At 40.5% G+C, this 19,664-nt stretch overlaps 1 protein-coding gene across 1 annotated transcript; it reads right to left on the bottom strand.

Moving 5' to 3' along the window:
- Positions 1 to 8,352: 8,352 nt before the first annotated feature.
- Positions 8,353 to 16,746, bottom strand: PURB (purine rich element binding protein B). The gene has a single exon (XM_064290256.1). The coding sequence runs from the start codon at positions 16,696 to 16,698 to the stop codon at positions 15,733 to 15,735; it is 966 nt and encodes a 321-aa protein (XP_064146326.1). The 5' UTR covers positions 16,699 to 16,746; the 3' UTR covers positions 8,353 to 15,732.
- Positions 16,747 to 19,664: the final 2,918 nt, after the last annotated feature.

The following is a 19,664-nucleotide window of genomic DNA, read 5'->3' as shown; positions in this document are numbered from 1 at the left end:
GTATATAGCAAATCTTAAGGAACTGACTTAAAAACTATTAAAATTAGTAAACTAATTTGGCAAAGTTACAGGATACAAATCAACATACAAAAATCAATTGTATTTCTATTATACTAGCAATGAACAAACTGGAAATAACAAGGCAATTCCATTTTTAACAGCATCAAAAAATAAAATACTTAGGAATAAATTTCACAAAAGAAGTGCAAGACTTATATTCTGAAAACTACAAGGCGTTATTGAAAAAATTAAAGAAGATCTAAAAAATTGGAATGACATCCCACATTCAGGAATTGGAAAACTTAAATATTATTAAGATGAAAATATTCCCCAAATTGATCTATGGATTCAATGCAATCCCTAGTAGAATCCAAGCTGGCTTCTTTGTAGAAATTGACAAGCTGATCCTAAAATTCATATGGGAACCCGAGAGAGCCAGACTAGCCAAAAGGAACTTGAAAAAGAACAGAGTTGGAGTACTCACACTTGACAACTTCAAAACTTACTACGGAGCTACAGTAGTCAAGACAGTGTGGTACTGGCATCGGGCTAGACTTATAACAATGGAATAGACTTGAGAGTCCAGAAATAAAGCCATAAGTCTATAACCAGTTGACATTTGACAAGGCGCCAAGATGATGGGAGATAGAATAGCCTTTTCAACAAGTGATGCTGGGCTCTTTCTTTAAAGGAAAAAAAAAGATTTTTTTTTCTTTTTATTTGTTTCCTTTCTTCTTCCTTTTTGGATACAAAATGGATTGCCAGACATAAATCAACAAGTAAACATGAAATATTTGGAGCGATGAGGTTATTTGTACATTTTGGTTTTTTAAATACTTTCTGTATCTTCTAAAATGTCTTCTTTGGCTATGTGCCAGTTTTATAATCAGAAAAAAAGTTATTTAAAAGTAATATCTCAATTTCACAAGTGAGAAAAATAAAATATAGAATTAATGTGATAATAGAATAGATGAGCTAGTTTACAACGGTTTAAGGACATTTACCCTTATGATTTGAGTGGCTAATGTGTGCCTTGTGTTAATTTTTTTTTTTTTAATGTGTCCCTTGTGTTAAATATTTTCCATACATGGTTCCATCCTTAAGCTTAAGGATTAAACTTAAAATGCAAACGAGATACTACTACCCCTATTTTACAAATGAGAAAACAGGTTCAGAAAGGTTACCTGAATAATTTCAAGTAGCATGGCTGGTAGGTGACAGAACTGGGATTGGAATGCAGGTCTCTGTGGGTGTAAGGCACATGCTTTTCCTCTTTACCTCCTGATTTGAAAGCTGTTGTTGTTAGGTGCTATCGAGTCAGTTCTAGCTCACAGCGACCTTATGAACAACAGAACGAAACACTGCCCATCCTGTGCCATCCTCACAATCATTGCTGTTTGAGCCCATTGTTGTTGTCACTTTGTCAATCCACCTCATTGAGGGTCTTCCTCTTCTGCGCTGACCCTCTACTTTACCAAGCATGATGTCCTTCTCCAGTACATATACTCAGTGGAATATCACCCAGATATTAAAAGGAATAAGAAAATATCTTTATGCTGGCATAAAAATATCTCCAGAATATATTGTTCAGTGAAAAATGAGACAAAATGAAGAAGAGCATATATAGTTACATTTTGTGTAAGAAATGGGGGGGAATCAAAATGTATACTTGTATTTTTCTTAAATTTGCATAAAGAAATATTGGCAAGATAAACAAGAAACTAATAAAAATGGTTTGCTACGGGTAGTGTGATCATAAATTTATTGTCCAAACTGGAACACTTTTGAAAGTGAAAGGGGTACTAAATATAATTAAAATTATATAATTTTTTGAAATTTTTATTGACTGAGAAGTTGGACTCTATAACATTCATGTGCATTAAAACAAAAATTAAAAAATTTTTAATTATCTGGATAATTATTCTTGATACTCAAAGACATATTCTGACTAGTTTCTTAGCTGATTGTCTAATATCATGAAACTGGTATTTTTTCTGAAGAAATGTAACTTCTATGTGGTCTTATTATTATGTTTTCTTTTGCAAAATTGACTGCAACCTCCTTCAAAGTTGTGTTTTATGGCTAATACATTTGAAATTCTTGACGCCTTTTTTGTATCCTATAATATTTTTGACTGAAAAAATATGTGCTGAGGCACCTTAGTTCTGCAAATGAAGAAGACTCTCAATTCTAGTTATTTTCTTATTGGAATATGTAAACATTTCAGCCCAGATCTTTTCAAGTCATTTTCTTTTGAATTCCAGAGTATTTTCCTTTCACATATGTTTATAAGACAAAATTTGTCAAATAAGTTGTCCCTATGATTCTTTTGATCATTTGATTAAATTTAGATGCCTTAAAATGGTAAGCCCTCTCAATTTCATTCCATTGCAGTACAGAATATAAATTTATCCAATTAACAATAGGAGTTCCATTAAGAGTCTTTCCACAAGTCAAGATATTCCAGATTGATCTCTCGTTATTTAATTTGTTCAGTCTTTCCCTACCTTTTGTAAAGATAAATGTCAATGTCTTCTTGCTTACACGTGTTGCTTTCAATAATTGAAATTCACTAAAAGCTCCAAAAGCTGAAGTTTCTTACCATCTCATTCACTGAATGCTTGGATGAAAGATTTCCAACTGATTTTGAACAAAATATCACCAAAATTTAGAGGTGCCATTAAAAAAAATTCAACAGGTTGATTTTCAAAGGCTCAAACATTTTTAGTATAGGATGATGGACAGCAAAGAGAGAAAACCCAAAGCGTCATGCTCAAGGTTTTTGTTTTTGTTTTTGCCATTTCAACATTTTTTACATGTACAATTTAGTGACATTAATACTTTCACCATGTTGTGGAAATATCACTGATATTTGTCTCCAAATTTTTCCACCAGCCTTAACAGGAGCTCAGTCATCCCCTAAGGGTGACTGTCCCTTTTCCCCTTCCTCCCACCCTTGGTAACCACCATAAACTTTGTTCTCAATACTAGAGATTGCAGGTATTTCATGTAAGTGGAATCATATAATGTTTACCCTTTATGACTGACGTATTTCACTTAGTGTAATGTTTTCAAGGTTCATCCATGTCATAGTATGTAGCAGGGCTTCATTTCTCTTTATGACTGAGTGATACTCCACTGTATGGGTATACTGCATTGTCTATCCATTGATCTGTTCATGGACACTTGGCTTGTTTCCACACTTACGCTATTGTGAATAGTGCTGCAATGAACATTGGTGTCTTCCTGCTTATTTTAATAAAACTAGAAATTTTATCACCTTATAAAAAATGAAAATCTAATATGGAGAAATTGGAATCCTCATCCATTGTTAGTGGGAATGGTGCAGCCACAGTGGAAAACAGTTGGGCAGCTCCTTAAAAAGTTAAAGACAGAATTTGCCTTATGACCCAGCAATTCCACTCCTAGCTATCTGTCTAAAAGATTTGAAAACGGTGACTCAGACAAATTCATGTGCACCAACGTACATTGCAGCATTATTCACAATATACATTGAGCCAAGCCAGGGTTATTTTTTACTTTGGGGGACTATTTTGATTTTGTACCATACCTTGAAAACATTGATAGGTATGACCCACAGTTTCTCTGTCTGACTGCCTTTCTGCCCTAGCCACGTGGAGGTTCTGCCGAGGTTTGTGGAGCTCCTGTGGATTTGTTGTGTGCCGTCTCAGGCTCCTAGCATAGGAATGAGGGAGAAGTTTGTCCTTTCTGTGGCACTATGGTGTAGCAGATAAGAAAACTGGGTGGGATATGAGTTAATGCTTACCAATAACTAGTTTGGAGGCTCTGACGGGGCCCACTGAGAGGTATACGTAAAGTACCATGTAAGTCAAGGAGAAAGTGCATCTTTCATGGGGCATATTTTCTTTGTCTTTTATAGTTTCAATGGTGTTGCCTCTTGTAAGGAGTAAAAGTCTAGATCAGGAATGCTGTTGCAAATCAGACCATCTATTGCTTGGATGGAGGCCTGATCATTAGCTGGGGAAACTGATTTGGTCAGATCCCGTTAGGAACCTCTTCATCACCTCTCTTGAGTGGAGCCTGGACAGGAGAGGGAGCGCTCACCAGACCTGGTCAAATCTCAGCAATACTAACTAGCTGCATGAGCCTGGGTCAATGCTCCAGAGGATGGGACTGCATCTCTTCCAGATCTCTGAAGACTGATGACTGATACAGAAGGAAAAATGGAAACAACACTAACAAGGGCTCTGAGATAATTTTCCAACTCCTTCCTTCCTCTATGTCCACGTACCCACTCTGGGGCCCAGTTCTTCCCAGAGAAAGTGGCTTTGCAGGATTTGAGATTGCACAGAGGCGTCCTACTAAGGAGGGAGTTATATGTCACAAATTTAAGCTGCAATCCATCCCAGCCTCCTGGAGACCGGGGGTCACATAAACCACAACATCTGGAGTCTAAATATACCTCAGTTCAATATACCTTGTTGTTGTCGTTGTTAGGTGCTGTCAAGTCGGTTCCGACTCATAGCGACCCTGTGCACAACAGAACGAAACACTGCCCTGTCCTGAGCCATCCTTACAATCATTGTTATGCTTGAGCTCATTGTTGCAGCCACTGTGTCAATCCACCTCGTTGAGGGTCTTCCTCTTCCGCTGACCCTGTACATCTGCCAAACATGATGTCCTCCAGGGACTGATCCCTCCTGACAACATGTCCGAAGTACGTAAGACGCAGTCTCGCCATCCTTGCTTCTAAGGAACATTCTGGTTGTACTTCTTCTAAGACAGATTTGTTCGTTCTTTTGGCAGTCCGTGGTATATTCAATATTCTTCGCCAACACCACAATTCAAAGGCGTGAATTCTCCTTCGGTTTTCCTTATTCATGGTCCAGCTTTCACATGCATATCATGTGATTGAAAATACCATGGCTTGGGTCAGGAGCACCTTAGTCTTCAAGGTGACATCTTTGCTCTTCAACACTTTAAAGAGGTCCTTTGCAGCAGATTTACTCAATGCAATGCGTCTTTTGATTTCTCAACTGCTGCTTCCATAGCTCTTGATTGTGGATCCAAGTAAAATGAAATCCTTGACAACTTCAATCTTTTCTCCATTTACCATGATGTTGCTCATTGGTCCAGTTGTGAGGATTTTTGTTTTCTTTATGTTGAGGTGCAGTCCATACTGAAGGCTGTCGTCTTTGATCTTCATTAGTAAGTGCTTCACGTCCTCTTCACTTTCAGCAAGCAAGGTTGTGTCATCTGCATAACACAGGTTGTTAATGAGTCTTCCTCCAATCCTGATGCCCTGTTCTTCTTCATATAGTCCAGCTTCTTGTATTATTTGCGCAGCACAGATTGAATAGGTATGGTGAAAGAATACAACCCTGACGCACACCTTTCCTGACTTTAAACCAATCAGTATCCCCTTGTTCTGTCTGAACAACTGCCTCTTGATCTATGCAAAGGTTCCTCATGAGCACAATTAAGTGTTCTGGAATTCCCAATATACTAGATCCTCCTAAACCAGAAAAACCCATTGCCGTCAAGTTGATTCCAACTCATAGCAGCCCTATAGGACAGCGTACAACTGGCCCATAGAGTTTCCATGGAGCACCTGGTGGATTTGAGCTGCCAGCCTTTTAGTTAGCAGCCATGGCACTTAACCACTACACCACCAGGGTTTCCTAGTTCTTCCTAAAAGCCTTTCTACTATTCTCTGTTCTATTTGGACCATAGCCTCAGCACCTACCAAAACCCAAAGCAAACCTGTTGCTGTCCAGTCAGTTCTGACTCATAGCACCTACTACAATGCCTGACATATAGTTGTTGTTGGTTGCCATCCAGTTGATTCTAACTCATAGTGACCCCATGTGTGCAGAAGAGAACTGCTCCTTAGGGTTTTCAAGACCGTGACCTTACATAAACAGTTTGCCAGGCCTGTCTTCCAAGGTACTTTTGGGTGGGTTTGAACTGCCAACCTTTCAGCTAGTAGTCGAGCATTTAACCGTTTGTGCCACCCAGGGACTCCCTGGCATATAGTAACCCAGAACCCAGTGCCCTCGAGTCGATTCCGACTCATAGCGACCCTGTAGGACGGAGTAGAACTGCCCCATAGAACAGACCCAATAATTAAATGAATCAACGCATTCACAAATGACAAGGAATTTACAAATGACCTCAGTATTATTATTTAAAAAGTTTTTGGCAATGACCACTAGGTGGCTCTCATTTCCCTAAGTCCCAATGGCTGCTCCTGGGAAACTAGACACTCTCCTAGGACCTTAAGGATTTTTATGTGTTAAAGATTCTTGCCCTTTACCACCCTATTAGTTTATGACAGCCGGGGGTAGAACCTAGCTCACAACATCTGAAAATACCCAAAGCATGAAGTGGTCTCCCTTACTGCTTGAGGCACTGGCCCTAATGTGGCTCCTCAGGGCTATATCCTGGCTGCATCTATCCTTAAACTTGCATAGTAACAAGCTTCACATCGAGCTAAAAAATTCAAACCACGTACAGTTTCTGGCAAACCAGACTGAATCTCAGCAGGGATATGCTTTCCTGAGACTTCTGTCAGTTGGCAACAACTAAGCTAATTTTTCCTGGAGCTTTTATGATTTCTGCAGTAGTACTCAAAGTGTGGTCCCTGGACCAGCAGCATCAGCATCAGCTGGGAACTTGTTAGAAATGCAGCTCCTCAGGCCCCCAGACCTGTTGAATCAGAAATTCTGGGGGTGGAACTCAGTAATCTTTGTGTTAAAGCCCTCTAGGTGATTCTGACACACGCTAAACGGTTCTCTGTGCCAGCAAAACCCCTAGATTTCCTAAATTTCAGGGCTGCGAGGAGACTGCTGACAGTGTTCCATGACTCCTTTTGTAACCTTTTCTCAATTAGTTATTTCAGGGTGGTTTAAGTAGGGTGTGGGTTACTTAGGCACAGTTGTTACAAGGTGAAATAGTACATTCCAGAGAAGTTCTGCTGTACTGTTTCTCTGGCAGAGACGCCCAACCCTTCACCCTTGTTTATACCATATCTCACAGGTCACTGGCTCTCATCCCAGACACACATTTAATCACCTGGAGGGCTTAAACACACACCCACCCACACACACACACACAGTCTCTATGTCTAAGCCCCATCCCAAGATTCTACTTCATTTGGTCTGGGGTGGAGCCTGAGTATTAGTATTCAAAGTTCCCAAGCATGAGAACCACTGCCAGACGTTGAGTCACAGGGAAATTAACTGTGTGTATATATATATATTTTTTTATATGGGGCAGTGTGGAGCTGGGATGGGAGTAATTATTTCATGGCACCAAACCAAAAAACCAAACCCATTGCCACTGAGTTGATTCCAAATCATAGCGACCCTATAGGAGAGAGTAGAACTGCCCCACAGTTTCCAAGGAATGCCTGGTGGATATGAACTACCAACCTTTTGTTTAGTAGCTGTAGCTCTTAACCAGTAGGCCACCAGGGTTTCCATTTCATGGCAAGATCCTCTAATATAAAGAAAACATGGTGGAGAACTAAAGGATTATTAAGCTATATAGGCGTCTCCAACCTCACACCTTTTTTTCCAGAAAGGCATAATTTACATTCAAGTCTGTTTCAGTGGTCTTCAAAGGGTGGTCCAGAAACCCCTTGGAGCCCTCAAGACCCTTTCAGGGGGTCCAAGAGGTCAATTTGCCTTTTTCACCTTCATTCTCTCCAGCTTACAGCGGAATTTTCCAGAGGATAAATGACATGTGATGATGTCACTGCTGAGAGCTAACAGAATGTGCTTATGTTACTTTCGTATCTAAAATTTTTCTAGTTTCTATAGAAGTATCGATACAGCCCAGAAAGATAAAAGCTCTCTGGGGTCCTCAGTAAGTTCTAAGAGTGTAAAGAGGTTCCGAGCCCAAAAAGTTTGAGAACCGCTGGCCAAAAATCTACGGACACAATTGGGTTGGCCTAATTTATCTTTGTAGCAGTTGGTTATGATGTTAAGAAACTTGATGAGACAACATCTGCGATAGCAGTTTTCTTTAGTGCTGTTGAAAATGAAAACTCTTTTAAAAAAAAAAACAAAAACTTGCTGCTGTGGAGTCGATTCCGACACTAAAAATCAGTAGATGAGGAAAAAATCGGGGAAGCAACAAGTGGCCTCTCTGGGACTGTGAACTCAAACATGAATTACTCCATAGATGCTTACTAGAAATGGGTTATGGGAACCAAGAGGTTCTAGAACTGTTTGTTCAGATAAAACGTGCAATGATGGTCAAGGCCTACTACTCACCCAGTTCCATGCCCATTTATGAGCCCCAGATGGTATGTGATACCCACCCCATCTCCATGTAATTCCTAAAATTAGAGACATAAGCACAAGATTGTCATTCACTTTTCCGCATACTTTATTTGTTACAAACATACAATTTTTTAAATATAGACTGTAAAACTCCATTTGCAAAAGTCTATTATAAGGAGTGCACACCAGCAGGAAGGATTCTTAAACTTTTTTTCTCTATGACTTTTTCTGTCAGTTTTGCTAGTTAGTGGTAAATACGGGACCCGCCATTTTACAGACCTGTCTGAAGCTTCTGGCTGTATTCACATTGCTCTTTTGAAGCAGCACTGCTTGTCTCAAAATTAATCAGTATCTGAGCTTCAACCTACAGGCAGTGAGATAAACAGCCCGTCTGGACTCTGCTTTTGAACTGTTTCTAGGAAGTGATTTCTGAATGGGTACTGCACCTATTTGTTTGAATTGCCCACACGGCTCTGTTTGTTAAAGTGCATTCTTCTTTTAAAAAATAAGAGGAACAATCTTTACTCCTTAACCAAGGTACTTAAAAAATGAACTTTTTGGTCTCTCAGCAGATATTCCCAAATTGATCATATCACTACAAATTTTAGTGTTCTATTTACAAACATTTATAGGGTTACTGGTGGAAGGGACCTTATAAAATTAAAGGTATTGCTTCTCTTGAAGCAGAAACAAGTTCTACAAATTCATACATATGAATACACGATTCGTTTACAATGCACAGGCATGTGGATATTTACACATAGACTGAAGACAAAAGACAAAAAAAAAAAACCAAACCCCTTTCAAGTTATTTCCAACCTAAACTCTAACCTCCATAGATGAGGAAGCTGTCTCCTGCTATCGAGATTTGGTTTTAGTTCATTCAGATTACTTCTGTAGATTCTACACTGGCAGGACATCAGTCCCAGCTTTGGAGTGAAGAATCTAAGGAAGCCACTAGGAGATATGGTTGGCAGTGAAGGTTCCTACACAATGGAAAGTGTGTTATCTGGAAACTTATAAGAAGACAGATTTTTAAAACTATCGTAGAAAAACGTCTGCATAAAGGTCCAAAAGGAAGACTAAATCCCTACTACTACAATTGTTCTGGAACTTTAGAAAAAAGAAGTCCAAATACGTTGATAGTCTTAGTTACTATTCAGATGTTGGTAAATCATTTAAAAATTCACTCAAATACACTTGTCTGCTACTGTAACATGCCCTGTACTGACTTAAAGTCAGTTTCTAGACTTTTTGTTCAGTCTGTTCACTCCTGGAGAGCTGCTGTACACAGGGCTGACATATGGCTGGGAGAAAAGGACTTATGTCCAATACTCTTATCAATTCAAAGTAAAACCCTCCAATTCCTATAACACAAATAAGCCTAGTGATACATAATCCTGGTTTTCACTTTTCTTGGGACTCTTTCTGCAGTTACATTTTTCTGAAAAGGATACTTAAAAAGAAAAACCACTTGCCATTCTATTTCCAACTATAAAGATTTTTCTAACCATCCCAATATTTCAACACCGGAGTAAAACTAGGGACAAAATAGTTTGACTTTAAGAAATAAAGTCTACATCAATTTTCTCAAGTTAGCCTTTGAAGAGATACGTAGGGAAAAAAAGGGACCAATTCATGCCTTCCTTGATATGCTAGTGGACACTGAACTAAATTGGTCTATTGCTTTCTTTCCAATATTATGAAGCCACATTTCACATTTAACCATGCTACAAAGATATAGTCAGTCCTCTCTTATCCATGTCAATGGATATTGGCTGGAATGGGAAAAATGAATATTTTCCCCAGACCCAAATTACCATGTTCCTTAAAAGAAGTCATATTCTTTCATTAAACTGCTTGTTAGAATCACCTATGAAAAAAACTGAAAACTTTTTTTTTGCTTCCCCATTTCACCACTCTGCCTTCCCCTTATTAGAAGTCCTACTGAGCAGCGAAACTACCACTATGGCGTTTGCCCGTTTTAATACAATTTTATCTATCCCAATTGCAATGTCTAATTCAAGAGGTGTAAGTTAGATTTTCAAATGAAAAGCAACAGATTGTGGGTAATGGTGATAACTGATACACATTCCCTATTTCATTAGGAAATAGAAAATTACATTCATAAAGGTCCTTCTTGGATATCAATTGGGTATCACTAGGGTAAGAAGTCTTTATGAAAGTTTTATTTTTTCATTTTCCAAATTTGCTTTTCTGTACTGACAATTAGACTACATTTGCTGAAGTCAGTCCTTTAAACTCATGGGCAAAGAAATGAGCAAATAGCAGAGTTTGAAATATTAATATAACTAACCAAAAGTCTGGCTATCTCTTGAAACTTCTGGGGGGCTAACATCTGAAAATTAATGACTTTATTTTTCTAGGTTAAAAACAATGGAAATGAAGTTATAATTTGCCATTTCCACCTTATATCTGGATTTCCAAATAGGACATATAACATGCCCCTTTTACTTTTTTGCCTATTTTTTAAGGTATATGTGGTTCTTTTTTTGTTGTTTTGTTTTCTACAAACTATCTCCCTCCCCTTCCCAGCCCCACCCACATACCCATTATCCAGTTTATTCAATGGGAATAGTAACTCTTTAGGAAGACAGCTATTGATTTACAGTACTCTAAAACCAACCCTGAAAACGGATAATCTCATTCACTTACTACAACTTCAGTGCTATTGTTGACAGAAAAAAAAGTTACCTTAAGGCTGGAGGGAAAGTAATTTATTAAGTTGTGAATGCAGCATCGTTTACTCTCCCATCCATTGGAAGCTAGCAAAATGAGTTCTGGATCAATAATACAAACTTTCTAACATCAGCAAAGATTTCCACTCTTTTTACACAAAGTTTGAACAATATTCATAAGCAGATTAGCTAGGGGAGCCTGAGAAACCATGATCCACATCACACAAAGATTCCATATATTTCATGATCAAAAAGTGCTTTATCTTTGAGAAATATGCCAGAGTTAAAATGGAAATATACAATGTAAAATCACTTGACGCTTTTTCAAGTGAAGTGAAAAAGGAGCAAAAACACAAAGGCTCTGCTCTCTGAACAGACCTTATGCATATGACTTTTAGGGTGTACTGAATTAAAACTGTTTTAAGGATTAACACTGGACTTTAAATCCACTACATTCTAAAACCTGAGATTGGACATCAAAGCAGTCAACTGTTACTCATCAGAGCAGTTCTGATACTTCCTAAAAATAGAAGACAACTCAACTGAATTAATAACTATACGGTCAAAAGCATTAACGCTCCCCAATCGAAACGGAGACCCATCACAAACACATTAGATACGAAGAGTGCTGCAGAAATATGACTCTCAGCAAATGAGTCATTTTTACATAAGCAAAAGTCACTTCTCTTCTTCCCCTTCTCACTGATCAAGGCCACACTATTTTCAAATGAATATCTACTGAGAGATCAGTTGTGCACTGGACAAAGTACCATAACTGGGTCAGAAATGAAAACAAGATTTACACTGAAGAATATTTATGTGCACGGCTTACACACTCAAGCTTCTTAATTTCATCTACCTCCACAGCAAGGTAGATGAAAACAATCACCTTTGAATACCTGGTGTAGATCACATTCTACACGTCTGTAAAGCCAGAAAGGTCACATTTAACAAAAGCGTCCTTAGCAATTATAGTGCCTGAAATGTGCAGCCATTTACAGACCACTCAATATGAGGGCTTTATTATAACCAGCCTCTTTTGCCCACAACCCTGCATTTTCAGATAAGACAGGATAATTGTTTTGTTTTGAGAACAGAAGCCTGAATCTTTTACAAGACCTGCAATTTATTGCAAAGTGATCCCGAGTTAACAAAGGAAGCAGGAGGTTAATGGCTGCCTGCACCCAGAGCCTCTCAATCATTTTGCAGTAAATAATTATGGAAAGTGACTTGACGAGTAGCCACATGTGTACTGCAGCTACAGTCATTTATACCGCCTACATGCCTCCATTATTTACATAGGGTGTCTGGTTTTTGGTTTGGTTTTCACTTTGATTTTTGGTGCCATACAGATTTACACTTTGTTTTGCACAGCAGATGCACTGAAGTTTGCTGACCAGAACTGCCACAGTTCCACTTGCTGAATGGTTGGTAGGGACGACAGAAACCAGAAAGGAACATTAGGATCTCTTTACAGTTTTTTGCTTTTTTGATTCTGTTCCTAAGATTTGACTTCTTAGCCCTGTAACTGTAGTAGTTTGAGCAACAAACCTTCCACCAGTTATTTGAAAAGAAATTTTGATTCCTACTTCTCAGGAATATGACTATTTTGAACATGTGATTAGCTGGGATGCTTGCCAAAGTTTAAAAAGCATGCCCTAATTCACAGTTCATAGCAGTGGCTGAAAAAAAAAAAGGTGGTTTTCCATAGTCTGTACTGGATTTAACAAAGACCATTTATTTTTAATAAACTAATATTTATGAATGAGTTCCGAAAGATGGCCTCCAGTCTCTGTGCCTTACAGATTTCTATTGTCCCAGTAACTGGAATGAGGATCAGTGAAATGCTACAGTTAACCTACACCCTATGCAGTCTTCCTGCAGTGGGAAGAGGCCAGGAACTGCAGGAGAAACAAATCTTCAAGATTGGTTAAGACTTGAAAACCCACCACTATGACATTTACTGCTTAATCCTACACAGGCAGGTCAAAATTTTAATATAAATTACTTTTCCAACACATAGCTTATGCATTCTTTGCTCCTTTTTTTTGGAGGATTATCAAATTGACATCTAAAGATTTACATATGATATATTACTGTTATATGGTCTAATGACTAAGAAAATTCCTCTGGTAACCAAAGCTGATGCCATATATGGTAGTGTTCTTGGCATATACTTTATATGCCTCAGACAACTTCCACATTCTTTCTATTCTGCTAATTATAGCTTAGTAGCCACTGGTGAAGGATTGTGAAGACCCTGTCATTTCTACAGACTAGAAAAGGCAAGGCTAGTTACTGCAATTCAGCCAAAAAAAAAGAAAACAGAATAAGCCAACCCCTTGAAAAGGAGAGGTACTGCACCTCTGCAAGTTGAACTGGCTCACTGCAGCTGAGCAACAGAACCACCACTGAAGCAAGAAAACAAGTGGGTCATACAGGAATCGTACATGGTTTGGAAACAAAGTTACAGCCATCAACTAATAGCTGCAACCTTAATTTCATTGCTGCCTCAAAACTTTGACACATAAACAGTTTCTGCAAACCTAATGCTAACTTCTCAGCAACTTTACTAAAACTATTTAGGGATTTGTTCTCCGCAGCAAAGAAACACTCAAACAAAACACATAGGTAAATACAGCAGGACATTATTGAAAACAGCTGCCTTGTAGTACAAAATACAGTACAAGTAGAGGGATGTAATTAAAACATCAAAAATACTATTGCTCCCATACAATTTAGGAAACATTCTTTGCAACGGAGAAAAAATTTTTTAAAAAAGAAAAGTTTAAAAAAATGTTTAAAAAGTCTACTGTGGATGGTAAGTAGAGAAAGTCTGAAAAGGGCACCAATGTTTGTGGCTCCTGTGTTTTTTTTTTTTTAATCTAAGATTGACAATATTCTGGATCACAGTCTGATTTTTAAAAAGCATAATTTTATGTACACTATTAGTTCCCTCTCTCAGCCACAAATGCATGAAAATGACCTTTCTGTATATTACTTATTTCCCAATAAATACAAAGATCGCATAGATTGAATACTACCAAAGTAAGATAATAAAAAGGGTATGCAATAAATTAAAACGGCAGCTCAAATAAAGGGCAGGCATGCAGTTAAAAAAAGTAAGATTAAGGAGGTGGGGTTACTTGCCTCCTGGGCGAGAAGGTGTCGCACAAGTATTAATACCTGAAAACTTTGGAAAGAATGTTAGAGCCCATTCAGTTCAAAGTGACGTAACTATATAACATTTCTAAGGATATCTTTTGATAGGGGTGGGATTAACTTGATTAGTAAAAATCATTTCTACTGAGAATCCACTTAAAATATAGAGGAGGCGATCCTTGAAAACCCCAATTTTTATTCCTGAAAGACAGCTGGATAAACTGGCAAAAGCCGGTTTGTTGAAATTTCAAGGTGGTATAAAAATGCTTCCAGGACATAGTCAGCATATTCATGTTCACTTCAGCTCCATTTAGAGATGGATTTCAGCTTCCATCATGCTTGCTGCTTTGAATCATTCATCCATCTTTTGCCAACTGATTATGAGGTACTGATATAATGGATCAAGTTCTTAAAATTTTTAAAAGTATAAATGATGCTGGAATTCTGGACCTGAGGCTCTTTAGTATTTGAACAAGTCCACAGATTAAACTGAAGATAAATGAAGACTTCAGTTTTTATTTCCAACTTTTCTGTTAGGCTGTACATTCTATTAAAGCTCACGCTTGTAGCCACACTGTTAAAACTTCTGTAGAAATCTTCAAGTTTTATCGTTTAAAATTCAGCCAACCAGAGGCCGAAACAGCCGAATTATCCATAATTCAGTGGCTCCATAGGGAACTGGCTCTCATCCATATGTAAGCCATTTCTTGGTAATGACCTCCGTATTTGGAGATCAGGGGAAGAACTTTAGTGAGCAGCAACCAATCCACTCAGTGTGTTCCTTGTGCTTTATGCCCTATTTCTTCTTGTGCCTACCTCAGCAACCCCCAATGTTTTTTTCTTCAGAATGTTTTGCCAACTTTTAAACTATTTTAGTAATAGATTCTAGTTTAAGCATTGATGTCTGAATTATTTGCATCCAGAAAATCTGCAAAGAAAAGACATGGGCCTTGGTCCAGGTTCCATCCAAAACCTTAAAAATGGATCCAATTTGCTTCTGTATCCTCCAATGGCATTTGGAATTCTTATTTTGCCCTGCCCATAATTATTTAAAGTTGTATTCCTTTTTAATAAAACCTGTACTCTCAGAACTGGGTAACTGCAGAGACTTCTCTCAAAAATTTCATGAAGACCTAGATCCAAAATGCTGATTTCAATGGAGGTGAAGGATAGACACTAACAGCAAGGTCTGGAAAGATTTTTTTCAACCAAATTACCCAGGTACAATACAAACTCAACTGTCATCAGTCGGTCTGGGTAACTCCAATATGTTTCTTGGCCCACCATGTGTAAGGATCTACCCCTCCAGGGTTATCCCTGGGGGATTTAGGAACCTCAGTTGGGAAAAAAAAAACAGAAGCTGAGACTATTTTGTTCAGGGGAGGAGATGCTGCTGTCCTCTCTCTGCAGGTTGCTGTCAGTCCCTTGGAACTTTACTGCTCTTTTCTAATTGTCTGTGATAACTATTTTATTTTGTTTTCTCCCTCTGATGCCTCCCTTGCTCCTCCTCCACTCTTATTTGGAGAGAAGCAGGAAAAAGAGCTCTCTAGACAAGGGGATGTTGGTGGAGTGAGGGAAGCCTGTAGGAGAAGCTGCTGGTTTCAATCCTCATCCACCTCCTCGCCTTCAGACTCATCTCCACCGCCGCTGCCCCCACCACGTCTTTCATAAAGCTTATCCCTCTGCCGCTCCTGAATTTCTTTCATCTCATCCGCATACCGGCAAAAGGCGCCTCCGAACTTGCCCCAGGCTTTGAAGGGGACGGTGATGGCATTGCGGTAGGACGGCTTCACCTCACTCACTCGCAGAAACACCCCGTACTTGTTGCAGCCCACGTCGAAAAAGAAGCGCTTCGAGTCCACAGTGATGGAGGTGCCTTCCGGGAGCTCCCCGTAGAGGCCCCCTCCAGGTCCCCCGCCGCCGCCTCCCGGGCCCCCGGCCAGCTCCTCCTCCTCGCCTCCGTAGTCGTCAATGAGCTTGGCCAGCGCGTCGCGGAACTCGATAAGGCCCTGGGCGGGCAGGGCGATGGTCTGGCCGCTCTGTAGGCCCCCAGGACCTGGGCCCCCGCTAAACCCGCCGCTGCCCCCAATGCGGTTGATGGTCTGGCGGATGCGCAAGAAGCGGCCGCGCTGGTTCTCCTTGAGGTCCAGGTAATACTTGCGGTTCTCCCGTACCAGAAACTCGCTCTTAAGCGCCCGCCGGGGCCCGCCGCCGTCCTCGGCGCTCGCCGCCGCTGCGATCTGCTCGGGACTGCTGGGTCCTAGCTGCGCGTAGTGTTCGATGAAGTCCCCTAGGTAGTCGCGGAACTCGGCGGCAACGGCCATAGAGAGGGTGAGACGACTTTTCGAGCCTCCAGCGCCCACCTCGGCGATCTTCAGGAAGCGGCCTTTGGCGTTTTGCTTCACGTCCAGATAAAAGCGCTTGTTCTGTATGTCGAGGCGCTTCGAGGCCAGCTCCTGGGTTTCCTGCTCGCCGCCGCCGCGGGACACGGGCTGGAAACCGCAGCCACCGGGCCCGCCGCCCCCACCGCTGCCGCCTCTCTCACTGCCGCTATCGCCATCCGCCATCTTCTCACCCTCTGCCTCCGCCGCCGCTGCCTCAGCCGCCGCCGCGGGCCCCGCTGCTCTCTAGCCGCCGCTGCTGCCCGCCACGCTCGCGACCCCCTCCCTCCGCCCCTGCGGCTCGCTCTCCACTCCCCCCCCCCCAGCCTTCCTCTCCCCTTGGCTCGCTCACGCGCACCCGCTTCTCATCGCGAGCCGCCGCCGCCCCCCATCTCTTCCTCTTCCCCCGCCCCCGGCGACTTCCGCGCGCAGCCCTGGCGGCTGCTTCCGGCGCGCGCGTCCTTCCTGTGACGTCACTCCTCCCCGCTGTCCGACATCCTCGAGGCCGGAAGGCGCCGCTCGGCAAAGTGCGCTGCACGTTGAAGCGGCGGGACGCAGAGAAGTGACGTCACAGACTTCTCCGGGACAGCGGGTGGGGAATTTGGGAGGAGAGGTCCGCGTTCCTGCTGAGCGGGACGGGGCTGGCTGTCTTAGTGATGGCTCCACAAACAGACGTTTGAAATTCAATTATGATTTACATCTCCACTGTCCTGTGCCTCCATATCTCCCTCCCCCCAAGTACAATTTCAGTTGAGTGTTGAATTTCGCCACATCTCTCCACCATTCATTCAACAAACACGGTTCATTGCTTGCTTGCCAGCCCGCCTGCTTCTGGGTCCAGGAAAGACGACTCACACAGTGCGTAGTAAACAGTGAGAGGGGCTAGAGAGGAGGTCCTTGGGAGCATTATAAGGGGTTTCTAACTGGTCTTTTGGGATCAGAGAAGGCTTCTCACGGGAGGAGATGTGAGCTGAGACTTGAAGGACAAGTTGGAATTAGCCAGGTATACTGTGGAAAATAGGGTTCCAAATAGAGGGATCACCAAGTGCTGAAGCAACAGACGGCTTGATACCCTGGAGCAGTAGTACGCAGCTCAGAGCAGCTGGGATATGGTGTGTGCCTACGGAGTGGCAATAGTTGAGACTAGACTAGATGAATCAAAGAAGGCCACTTGTGCCTGAGTCCAGAGCCATAGTATTTGGATCAGATTTCAGCTTTGGAACCATCACTGTGGAGACGGTATAAAAGATAGTTTAGAATGAGGTGAGGTTGGGCGTTCTGAGATAGTTAAGCTTTTGCTATCCCTACATTTATAAAAAAAAAAAAAAATTTATTAGCTGTGTTAAAATGATTAAGTTAATTAACTCTGCCAAGCTTCAGTTTCTTTACCAGAAAATAGGAATAATTCCTATGGTGCCTTGTAGGCTCTGTAGTCAGACTGTCTGGGTTTGAATTTTTGTGGCTTTGACCGGTTTTTCATTTTTCCAAGCCAAAGTTTCCCTATCTGTAAAATGCAGCTATTAATAAATAATAAATCAGGCAAAAGACTGTCCAGAATATATGTAGAACATTTAGAACTCAATAATGAGACAAACAATCCAACATAAAAAAATGGGGAAAAGATTTTAACAGATTTTACCAAGAAGATATACATAGAAATATGCTTAACATCATTAGACAGTAGGGAAGTCATTAGGAAAATTAAAACCACAATGAGATATCATTAACATTCACTAGGATAACAAGTTAAAAAGATTGACAACATCAAGTAATGGCGAGGATGTGGGGAAATGGGAACTCTCATATATTGCAGGTTGGAATGTAAATGGTATAAGCACTTTGGAAAACAGTTTAGTAGTTTCTTATAAACATATACCTGCCATAAAAGCCAGCTGTTCAAGGTATTTGCCCAAGGGAAATGAAAACATGTTCACACAAAGACTTGTACAAGAATGTCCATAGCAGCTTTATTCATAATAACCCTAAACTGGAAACAAACCAAATGTCCACCCGCAGGTGAATGGTCAAACAAAACATGATAACCATAGAACAGAATGAAATAACATCAATCAAAAATGAAATGCTGATAAATGCAACAAAGATGAATCCCCAAATCACCACACTGAGTGAATGAAGCCAGATAAAAGGAGAACATACTGTATGTTCTCTGTTTATAGTAAAGTCTAGAAAACGAAATATGTATGTCAGGAAGCGGATCAGTAGTTGACTGAGCCCTGGGATAGAGGGAGGGATGGATTGGAAAGGTGCACGAGGAGACTTTTAGTGGTGATGGAAATATTTTACATTTTGTTTGTGTTAGTAGTTTCACAAATGTGCCAAAACTAATTGAAATGTATACTTTAAACAGGTGCTATTTGTTGTACAGAAATTGTACCTCAATAGAGGATTTTTTTTTTTAAGAGAGAAACTAAAGTAGGGAGGATATTGGGGGCATGTGCCCCCCAAACCCTCCCCCCCAAAAAAACCAACTAACCTTATGGGATTGTTAGGTAATGATCCTTGAAAAGTGTTTAGCATAATGCCTAACTTACAGCAAGTGCTCAATAAATGTGGGCTCTTAGTTTTACATTGAAGGACGCTTTACACAGTGCCTGGAACATACGTGATAACTGCCTTATTGTTGTTATTGTTACAATACAAGAAAAAAAGTGATGAAGACCTGAACTAAGCAATTGTAATGGGAATGGAGAGGTTAGGGAAGTAGTTAACTTTCATTGAGCACCTTCTATGTGCAGGTACTGACAACCATTTTGCATGTTAACTCTGAAGGGTGCATCTTTCAAGTGTTACAACATGTGGAGAAATAGGAATGGATTTAAATAAAAAGTTCAGCTTTCCATAGGAGGAGATGTGTGCTGAGAACCACTTTGCTTGGGTTTGAATCCCATGCTAGCTGTGTGATCTTGAGCAATTCGCTTAATCTTGAAGTCTCAGTTTCCTCACTTGCTTGATGAGAACAATAGTACCTTGTGGGATTGTTATAAAAATTAAACGAGATGACTTATATAAAGCACATAGCCTGGCATAGAGGAAGCACTCCCTAAATATTAATGATTTCTTCCTGTTTCATTAAAAAAAAAAATAAGACCCAATCTAAAAAATTAGGATAATAGTTATCAGCCACACACAGC

This window comes from Loxodonta africana, chromosome 8, assembly GCF_030014295.1.
Source record: "Loxodonta africana isolate mLoxAfr1 chromosome 8, mLoxAfr1.hap2, whole genome shotgun sequence".
Lineage (NCBI taxonomy): Eukaryota > Metazoa > Chordata > Mammalia > Proboscidea > Elephantidae > Loxodonta > Loxodonta africana.
This window is presented reverse-complemented; position numbering and strand designations above follow the sequence as displayed.

Bases quoted from the DNA above. Each gene is read 5' to 3' on its own strand.
- PURB (XM_064290256.1), bottom strand. From the start codon at position 16,698: ATGGCGGATGGCGATAGCGGCAGTGAGAGAGGCGGCAGCGGTGGGGGC.